General features: G+C 36.7%; 3 protein-coding genes across 3 annotated transcripts; 2 read left to right on the top strand and 1 right to left on the bottom strand.

Moving 5' to 3' along the window:
• Positions 1-441: 441 nt before the first annotated feature.
• On the top strand, positions 442-5942 carry LOC148171100 (zinc finger CCHC domain-containing protein 24-like). Its single transcript, XM_088041865.1, has 5 exons — positions 442-553; positions 1118-1235; positions 1292-1444; positions 5070-5234; positions 5284-5942. The coding sequence occupies exons 2-5, from the start codon at positions 1128-1130 to the stop codon at positions 5395-5397; spliced, it is 540 nt and encodes a 179-aa protein (XP_087897991.1). The 5' UTR covers positions 442-553; positions 1118-1127; the 3' UTR covers positions 5398-5942.
• A 178-nt stretch (positions 5943-6120) lies between these two features.
• On the top strand, positions 6121-10638 carry LOC148171098 (tudor and KH domain-containing protein homolog). Its single transcript, XM_088041544.1, has 5 exons — positions 6121-6243; positions 6317-6819; positions 6864-7046; positions 9393-9779; positions 9828-10638. The coding sequence occupies exons 1-5, from the start codon at positions 6239-6241 to the stop codon at positions 10130-10132; spliced, it is 1383 nt and encodes a 460-aa protein (XP_087897670.1). The 5' UTR covers positions 6121-6238; the 3' UTR covers positions 10133-10638.
• LOC148171099 (uncharacterized) lies at positions 7041-7467 on the bottom strand. The gene has a single exon (XM_088041545.1). The coding sequence runs from the start codon at positions 7374-7376 to the stop codon at positions 7089-7091; it is 288 nt and encodes a 95-aa protein (XP_087897671.1). The 5' UTR covers positions 7377-7467; the 3' UTR covers positions 7041-7088.
• Positions 10639-10678: the final 40 nt, after the last annotated feature.

The raw sequence follows: 10678 nt of genomic DNA, 5'->3' as shown, positions 1-10678 counted from the left end.
TCTAATAAAATTCAACAGAAAAATGTAGCTTTGACTAGTCGCAACATTCAAATTTTGAAAAATCTGCGCTCAGTAACAATTTTTGATTACGTCAACGCAAAATCTGACTCCACCGATTAAGCTCTCAATCTCTGCTGAATCGGTGCTTTGATCTCCAAACCCTTCAAGCACATTTTTGGAAAAAGTAAACATTTCTCCCCTCACGAACTAAAGCCCGATTTCTATAGAACTTGTAGTTTTTTGACTTAAGTCATGATTACACGCATATCTTAGCTTATTTAATTCGCGATAAGATTTTCTTTATCAGCCGCAACGTCTTTCGCGGCAATTAAAACTCGTTTTTTCAATGACAACAATAATGTATCGTTCAAATCAGGCAGCTTGCTTCTTGACTTATTTTAAGACGAGCTGAGTCCCCCCACCTCCACTATGACGTTGTACGCATCCAGAGAAACCCTAGGACCCATTCGCAGATCGCAGATTGTTGATGGTGGTACCTTGGGAGAGGTGTGGGACTTGAAAAATACGGAGTGTTCGCATGAACAGAAGTCAGGTGAGTACACTGGTTTGATTTTCTTGGTGTTGTGGTTGTGGTAAAATTTGCTTCCTGTTGTTGAACCTGGGAATGAGTCCCGAAATTCGGAACGTGCTGTTTTTGTTTGCTAGTGCGCTGAAATAACAAACACGGATCCTTAGTTTCCCATGGGCACGTGCCTTTAAGTTCCTGGATTCTATTCATTGCGACATTGTTATGCAATTGGAGCTTTGGCCCGAAAAAAAACTTTATGACTCAGCCGGTGTAAATTCTCCAGGATTTCCACGTGCCCTATTTAAATTTGGGGCAAGCAAATTAAAACTTTCTGCACCTGTATGGCGAGCTTGCTTTCACCCTTTTGTTTTTCAGTGTTGTTTCACTAACCAATGAAAATGGAGGACTTTTCTTTTTTCTCTGACCCTGAAATCCTTGAAAAGAGGTGATTATGACCATTTTGTTTTATGTGCATGTCGATCAACGTCTTGGTTTTTGGCCAAAAAAATTGAATGTTGCATGTCTATTAATAATAACAATGCCAAAATGACTCCCGGTCAGAAAGATTGTACTGTTGTTTTTTACTAGGCTGACCAAAATGGCACCAACTGCTACTCTTTTGAGTCAGCAACCTTCGCCGTCGTCCATCATCAATAGCTTCCCGGCCACCAACTGGGTGCAGTTGGCACAAGCGGAACCTTTCCAGGTGAGAATTCTTTTCTTTATATCTCCAGAGTTGTGCAATTTTTTTTATTTTTCCAGCCAAAATTATTACCGAATTGGAATCCATTCCACGACTTGGCGGATCAGTTCGCCGATTTAACAATCGATAAAAGGGTTTTGAAGAGGCCGCCGTCCACTTATATGTGCCATCTCTGCTTCCAAAAGGGCCACTACATTAAAGATTGTCCCAAGGTAGGTGCTTTTGAGTCTTCGTCTTCATGCGCAACGCGGATTTTTCTACATTCTTTTAAATAACGTCTTTGGATTGTCTTTCAAAACATTGATAAATTAGAAGGTTGGGAGTATTAGTTTCTGGAGCGAGCATGAGAAATACTAGTGCACATTTGATATCGTCTTGTTAAAATTTAAAAATTCAGTTTTTGTGTGATATGAGCAGTAAATTGCGTTTTTAACTATGATGAGGGTTTTTACACTTGTCGAGTGGGAACGTGCCTGAAACGATCCTTCTTGAGAGCACTTGAAAGATTTGTTGTCCTCCATAAATTTCGGGCTTGTTTGTTTTTTTAGAATTGGACTCAGTTTCATAAATTATTTTCACAGAATAATAATTCGTCAGTATCAAAACTTGGCGTTTTTTGAACGACCGAAAATTTCGAATTCTCGTTGCTTCAAAATGAAAAATTTGGCCAATATCTGCTTTACTAGTGGAGTAATAGGAATTCGTTTTAAACAGAATTCCACGTAGAATCTCAAATTTCACAACTACAAAAAAACTATTTTAATGCAATTCTCAAACTTTCTCAAAGATGCGGTTTAATTACACTTTTGTTTTTTCATTCATCTTATTCGGCTTCGAAAATGTCACCTGCACGACACATGTTTTCTTTACATAATTTTGAGAGATTATTTTTCAATTCACCGAATTTTGAATCAAAGTCATAATAGGAAATTTTTTGATTAATGTCACACTGACATTAATATTTTTGTACCAGTGGCGTAGTTGGTTTGTAATTGTGAAAATAAACTTATTTATTGCTCAATACGGCTATCGTTATTACGGTGGTTACATGTTTGTATTATTCAAAATTTATGGTCATGTTGAACAGATATTAAAATTGCAGTAGTTTTTCTTCCTCTTAATGACGCCATTGATTTCGGTGACAAATTATTTATTTGGTCAAAAGACTTGGATTTTGGCAAAATTCAAAATTCAAAATGTTGGAATTTAGTGCAGAAGAATGTCACGTTGAAAGAAGTAAAACATGCAAATTTCACTGTTTTATGACTAAAACTGCTAAAGCTACAGACTTTAATAAAAAGTAGTAGAGAATTTTAGGTCGTCTTCATTATACAAATTTCAAAAAAAAATTTTTATTCTAAAATTTTGGAAACACAGTTGATTGATAGTCATCAAGTCAAAGGCAAATTTTACTATTTTGTAATTCAAACCGTCAAATTATAGAAATTCACCAAAAAACCAGAAAAAAAAATTAATTTTGTTTTGTCGTGTCATTTTTTTCTTAAACAATTCGCAATAAAAATGATAAAAAAAAAAGATTTTTGTTTTTTTAATGCCTCTCTGAAGGTACTTAATCTATTTACCATCTTCGGATTTAAGATTTATACAACACCCAAACTTATTCGACGTTATTTTCACTGCGAAACAAATTTTAAAATAGACATTAATATTATTGTGTTATTTATTCTACTTACTATTTATTTATTTATTCTACTTACTTCAATACTATCCACACCTCGAGATAAAACTGGTTGAAAAGTCGCCAAATGCCAAAAAAGAAAATATTAAAAACTAATTCTGACAGTTTTCACGAAATTACGAGCGCTTACCTTCTTTGATTTGCTGATTTAATAACTGTAATAATTACAAAATTATTGAGCGTAATGTAATTCAAAATGTAATTTTGAACGAACCAAAAGATTTACATAAAATTTTTGAAAATAAAACTGTCACATTAGAATTGCAATCAATTTTGGGGGTGTTCCCATTTTTCACGATCTAATTTTGAATTGAAAATGCTATCAGGTTAATTGATTTTTTCCAATACATATTTTTATTTTAAATAATTAGTTTGTTTACGATTATTCTGTTTACATTAACCATTTGGGTGAAAACACGTGTGTAAAAGGTATCTGCGACATTTTAAGAAAATAACACTTTTAATGGCAAAATTTGCTTGAATTGTCTTAAATGGAAACAAGAATCCCGCCAAATTTTGGTTATAGGGCGTAATTTTTTATACTTCACATGATGGTAAATATTTTGCATATACAGGGTGATGAAAAAAGGCCCCCATGCTACCTACCTATCATGTTGATTTTTTCCTGAACCCAAAATAGAAAACCAAAACGAAAATTGTGCTTTTTTAACTAAGATAAAAACTTTTTTTTATAAACGATCAAACTTTGTTTGGATAAACTTTTTATAGCAAGTTCATAGTTAGACATCACATTTTTTACTGTAAATGTATCAAAAAAGGACAAAAAGTGCTTCAAACAATTTCTTGGCTTTGTAGAAAATTTTTCAATGTTGCAACATTGTAAAGCTCTTAGTATTAGTTGCTTAGTTCCGGAGACTGCCAAATGTAAAATTTTATTAAAAATGGTTGAGCAGCAGCATTGCCAAGTTTTTCCTTTGAAAAAAATTCACGTTGTGAAAAGTAACGGATTTAAATTAATTTTGCTTTGATTTCTGAGATGGTTTAAATGAAAAGGAAACGATCCTCACTCATAGACGCCTTTTTTTCATCACCCTGTATTTACCTATTGAAAAGGGTACAAAAATTGCACTTTTAACATTGAAATGGTTTAATTAATATCAAATTAAACTTCACCTACTCAGTAGTAATTTGGGCGCGAAAGTCTTGGGTGGGCCACCCCCTTTTTCGACGAATTCACAAAAGCATAATTTTTTAATAAAGCGATATCTTCGCAGACAAAAGCTGAAGTAACCGTAGGACGAAAATAAAATATGAACACGTGTCGTCTACTATTACCGGAATTCCTGTACATTTACGATAGAAAACACATAAATCTAATATTTCTCCACTTTTTTCACAGAATTGAAGTGAAACAAAGAACGCATCAGTAACTTGTCTTTCTGTCATAACTGTTCTATAAAACGAACTTTTTATCACGTCCAAGAAGTTTTGAAATGGAAAACCAATCCCATTCAGATTTTGCCTAAAATCTAATGAACGCCAATTGCTTGAGCATATCGCTGAGTAAACCATTGACATTTTATCACTGTCAAACGTGCGAAAATGTGCGAATTCGAAGCGATTTTAACGGGTAGACATTCTAAAAATACTCTGATTTATGGCGTGCGAAAGCTTACGCGATCACAAAGAGCTATTAGTAAAATTATTTGTCGTTTCCTAACCCCGAACTGGCTATCAGAAACTGATCCGCATTTTCCTGCAAATGTAGAGGACCATCCTAACACCGCGGTTCTGATTGATCGTTTCCACTACTTGGAATAAATTCACCTGATGACACAGCACCTGCTGTGGCTAAAAATAGCCTCTGGTTTAACCCTGATTTGATCAAAATTCATTTGTTTCAAGAAAAATGATCTTCAGTCAGATCTGTAGCGTCAGTTATTTACCAACTGCCGTGCGATATCGACAGTGATAAGCGGATGTTAATCATGTGATCATATCCCATACACATCATTCGCTACAGTGGATCAGTTAAGACCCTACTGAAGACGAAGAGAGAAGATCAGTTAAACGGACTTATAACACTGGTTGCCTCCAACCTCGCGTAGTATATGACGTTGAGCGCTCTCTATGATCCTCTACTTTAACTCGGGAAATTTAAAATTAGATCTTTTCAGGCTCGACCGAAAGGCGAAGGGAAAACTCCCTACCAAGGAAGGAAGAGGTGTTTCGGGGAGTTCAAATGCCCCAAATGTAAAAGGAAATGGATGAGTGGCAACTCCTGGGCGAACATCGGCCAAGACTGTATTAAGTGCCAAATTAACGTGTTTCCTCATAAACAGGTGAGATTTTGAAGTTCGGTGGAGTTGAGGGACTGATTTTTGGTTGTAGCGGCCTTTGGAAAAGCCTGATGGGTTGGACGTTTCGGACCAGTCCAAAGTGCATCCTCAGCACCTATGCCAGAAGTGCAGGGAACTGGGATTTTACTGCAGGAAAGTGCAGTGAAATACCAATTTTTTATTTTTTTTTTATTTCATTAAGTTCCACACTTATCTTTTTATTATATTGTTTATTTTATATTTTTATAATTTTATGAGACATTTTTACCTGACCATAGTTGTTTTCTTATGAAGTATATTTTTATTTTGTGTTTATACATATTAAGGATATTGTTTTTGTTTCATGTTGGTATTTTATTGTTTTACTGCAAGTATTATTTTATTATTAGTTCCGGGCAGCTCCTATTATTCTAGCTTTTGAATTATCTCAGGCTACGATCTGGTTACAATTATAGAAGTTTTTTGTATAAATTTTCGCTGATTAAATATTGAAGATTGTAAGATGTCTCGTTCGTTTACAGTGTAAACAAATATACCTCGTTTATACCAGAACATGTTTCATTGAAGCCCTGGATGTAAAATAGAATTATCTGTATAAATTTGGTTGCAATTTGGGCGTAATATCTGTATATACCCCTGTGTGCACTAACAATAAGAAGTAAGAGTCCATCTAACACAAAGAGTGTTACCCAATAAACTGAAGAGAGCTCACGAGTTGTTTTTTATCCCCAATCAACGAAAATACGTTCTTAATTACCAAAACAATCAAAAGAACTCACCAAAAGATCGATTACCACCGAAAATTGTAAAACTTGGCCACTATCATTTTTCAAACTTTGAATCTTGACACGCACAGTCGCGACTTTACCGACCGAGCCAAGTCATGCGTACCACTTATCTGTCACTTGTCACTTGTCAAATCAAATGTGTGAATAGAGGTTAGGTAGTTTTTAAAAATAACTCTTTTAAAATTGGCAACATTCAGTTACGTGACGAGTTAACTCGCGATGAAGTAAGTCTGCCACCGGCTCTTTAAGTTACATAACCTAGAACTCATAAATAATAATTTCTTGATATTGTCTCAGGGTAGTAACGAGGAGTTTGAGCGTGGTTTTGGGGCTATCAGTCTGTGGCATCTCAGGATACCTCCTTTACCTTCTTCTGAAAAAAGACGAGGATGAAGACTACACCGACACCTTCACCAGAGCTTCGAAATTCAAAATTCTCGAGATTGCAGTTCCCAAAGACATGGTGAAGGTGCTTATTGGACGTGGGGGCAAGAACATCAAACTTATACAAGAACAATCAAACACGAGGATCAATTTTAAGGAGCGCGAAGGGCAGAATGACTCAGTTTGTGTCGTCCGGGGCTCCGTGGAGGCTTGCCATATGGCCGAGAACCTGGTGCAGGAGTTTCTGAATAACCAGCCTGTGGTGGAATGCGAAGATGTCTTCGTACCACAGCAATGCATCGCGAGGGTTATCGGGAGAGACGGGGAGAAAATCCGGGAGATTTGCTCAATGTCCGGGGCTAAAGTCACGGTGGATAATAACAGAGCGAGCGCCTCCAGAAGGGTCACAATCAAAGGTAAACTCGTCTTCAGTTTGTCTTGTTGTTAACACGTTCTTTAGGTTCGAAGGAACAGATCTGCGTGGCGAAATCCCTCATTGAAGACGTCGTGGAGCAGTTCCAGAGAACCCAAGTCCAAGTGGAGGCGAGCTTGGCGAAACGCGAACCTAGACTACCTCCGAAATCCGGCGACAGCCCCAAATACCTCAGTAGTCCCAAAGTTGAAAGAATATCCCCAGTTCCGGGTAAAACTTTATTTCTAATTAATACAACTAAAACTCAATACATTACTGCTTGTACGATTGGATCGTTGCGGGGTTAGCAGGGTGGCTCCCCCAGGTGGAGTGGTACCCTCTGGACTGTCCAAACGCCAAAGTTGCAGTCAGCGTGACGATTCCAATGACCAAATCGCGGTTGTACTTCCGCTGGTTTCTATCGTAATGCGTCTTCCAGCTCCCTTGAGGGTTTGGAAGTTCGTTCATTGTGACCCTCGGGTGGGTTTCATTGGTGGCGAAACGTCTTTGCGCGGCTTGTCTTAGGCGGATGGTTTGGCGATAGAGGCGGAGGCCGTGCATTTTTGGGGGTTTGGACACTGAGGTTTTGTTATGTAAGAGAACGTGGACGTTATTGGGAACTTATAGGTGCGATAGGATATCTTATCTACGCGGATAAAGAGGATGGCGGAGTGTCAATATTGGTTTAGAACTGGTTTGCGGTTGAGGGACATCATTTCGGTTTTAGTGTCTATTGTTTCTATTTTTATTATAGAGTTTTTTGTTGTTTTTTGTTGGGGTAATGGATAAGTTTGGTTGAGCATATGGGGACACTTTAATAGTATTCATAATTGCGAGTCTTCTTGCATAACAGTTTTTTTTATTTTTTTTTATTTGTATGATTGTCTAATAGACAAAGAAGCAAATATTTCTTTCGCAAACTGTATTTGGAAGAGCAAATAAATCTAGAAAACTAGAGCCCAGTCGAAAGAACGAGATTTTGTCTAGATTGTGCATTTTCTTTAGATTTTCTTTTCAATTCGCATCTGTAATTTTAGTAGTTTTGATGCTAGGACAATTAAATTAAGAGAGATTACTATTTTTGTCCTGTTGACTGTCTATTCCAAATTTCATTTTTTTTGAGTTACAGGGACGGATTTTAGAAATTTTTATTGTTAAAACAAGCCACAAATTCCCAATATTTTCCATTTCCAACTGAAATTTTAATAATTTTGATGCTAGGATAATGAAATTTGGAGAGATTTTTACCTTTGGCCTGTTGACTGTCTGTTCCAAATTTCAATTTTTTTTGAGTTACAGGGACGGATTTTAGAAATTTTTATTGTTAAAACGAGCCACAAATTCCCAATATTTTCCATTTGCATCTGCAATTTTAGTAATTTCGTTGCTAGGATAATAAAATTTGGAGACATTACTACTTTTGATCTAATGAGTGTCTGCTCCAAATTTCAATTTTTTTGAGCAACAAGGACGGATTTTAGAAATTTTCGTTGTTAAAGCGAGCAAAAAGTTCCTAATATTTTCCATCCGCATCTGAAATTTAATAATTTTAATAGTTTTGATGCTAGGACAATGAAATTTGGAGAGATTACTGCTTTTGGACTGTTGACTGCCTGTTCCCAATCTCACGTTTCTTTGAGCAACAGGGACGGATTTTAGAAATTTTTATTGTTAAACGAGCCAAAAATTTCCAATATTTTCCATTCCCAACTGAAATTTAAGTAATTTTGATGTTAGGACAATGGCATTTGGAGAGATTACTACGTTTGACCTGTTGACTATCTGATCCAAATTTGAAATTTTTTGAGCAACAGGGACGGATTTTAGAAAATTTCTGTTTTAAAACAAGTCAAAAATTCCAAATATTTTACATTCGCATCTGTAATTTTAGTAATTTTGATGCTAGGATAATGAAATTTGGAGAGATTACTATTTTTAACCTGTTGACTGCCTTATCCAAATTTCAAATTTTTTTAGTAACCGGGACGCATTTTAGAAATTTTCGTTGTTGAAATGAGCAAAAAATTTCCAATATTTTCCATTCGCATCTGAAATTTTTGTAATTCTGATGCTAGGACAATGAAATTTGGGGTGATTACTATCTTTAACCCGCTGACTGCCTGTCTCAAATTCCAATTTTTTTTAACAACAGGGACGGATTTTAGAAATTTTCGTTTTCGAAACAAGCCAATAATTTCTATTTTTTCTAAAATTCTTAATCCAACCCTGCAAACGTGTTGGTCTAGAAAAAGTAGAAACACGAGCAGTTGTTTTTAGAAAACTTGTTATCTTCAACATCATCTTTATTGAGCTAGTCCTCATTGTCGCATTTTAGTGCAAACAGTAAAATACTTATGTAACTAAATTTCTTTGTATTTCAACAGCTCAACACACATTTAAAAATAAACTCTGACTCAAAAACAACAAACAATACAATTTATTGCGTTTGTTAAACAAGATAATTTAATTTGCAAGTTTCTGGTTGCACTGTGACGATTCTGAGATAATCTCACACAGTATTTTATGCATCAAGCACGTGAAATAAAATTTTTGCACCAAGAAGATTTTTTTTCCCAGGTCAGCCCGACGCACAATTCGAAGTCTACGTCTCGGCGATGGTGGACCCCTCCCGCTTCTGGCTTCAAATCGTCGGCCCTAAAGCAGCCGAACTCGACGTCCTCGTCGAAGAAATGACCGAATACTACCGCAAACAAGAAAACCGCGACCTCCACACCCTCGACAAAATCACCAAAGGCGATCTCGTTGCGGCCGTTTTCCAATACGACGGAAAATGGTACCGAGCTGAAGTCCTCAACTTGACCAACGACAATCCTCCTCAAGCCGAACTGTACTACGTCGACTACGGCGACACCGATCTCGTCTCAACCGAAGAACTCTACGAGTTACGCACGGATTTTCTTCGGTTGCATTTCCAAGCGATCGAATGTTTCCTCGCGCGAGTTGGTAGGTAAACTCTTTGTAGCCTCCAGAAGTTGATGGTTTTGTCGACAGATCCTGTGGGAGAGTCGTGGTCGGTGGACGCCGTCGACAAATTCGAAGAGTGGACGCACGTGGCGCAATGGAAGAAACTCTCGGCGAAGATCAACGGGTATTCGGTTAGGGAAAAAACGAGGGCGAAGCGAGAGGGCTCGCCGGTTCCTGGTGTGGACTTGTTCGATGTTAATAACGAACAAGACATGGATATTGCTCAAGAATTGGTTAATCAGGGATTCGCGGTGTTTAAGAAAGACGTGGATCTCAGGCCGAGTAGTCGAACTACTAGTGCTAGCAACATTAGCATAGCTTCTAGTTCGTAGTTTTTTTATGTACTTTTTTACGATTGCTATATTTGCCATTTTGTTCCTGCATGTCAGAAAGGTGTTTCCACAGAGTTAACAGTTGAATTATTTATCCAGCGAACGTGTGTCCGAACTTGACGGAAAAACGTCAAATAAGTCACAGATGTCGGGAAAGGACAGATATTAAGACATACGTTCACAAATAGTTCAATTGATTGCACTGTATATTTTTTACGAGAGTATTTTGTATACCTGGACTTTGTTACTTAATGAGGCTTCTTAATTCTTCCACGAGTTGACCGCTTTATAGGTGTGTCTGTGACAATCTTGTCCCAATAGGTGCATTTTTTACTAATTTATTTTACAATTAACAATAATTTGTACCTTACACTATCATTAGGGTAGATATTAATTTTAACTAAAGAAATTTGTGCCTTATGAATTTCTGCAGCACATTTCTTGTTTATGTGATCATTTCTTGTTAAGTTTCTGTTACTTTCTGTAAATAAATCTTTTCAAGAAAATCGAGTTTATTATTTTTACGACCCACAGGTCAATTTCGTC

The sequence above is a fragment of the Gnatocerus cornutus genome, chromosome 7, assembly GCF_029298725.1.
Source record: "Gnatocerus cornutus isolate USDA-ARS CGAHR chromosome 7, icGnaCorn1.1, whole genome shotgun sequence".
Classification (NCBI taxonomy): Eukaryota; Metazoa; Arthropoda; class Insecta; order Coleoptera; family Tenebrionidae; genus Gnatocerus; species Gnatocerus cornutus.
Note: the sequence above shows the minus strand (reverse complement) of the source record. Positions and strands in the feature narration are given on the sequence as shown.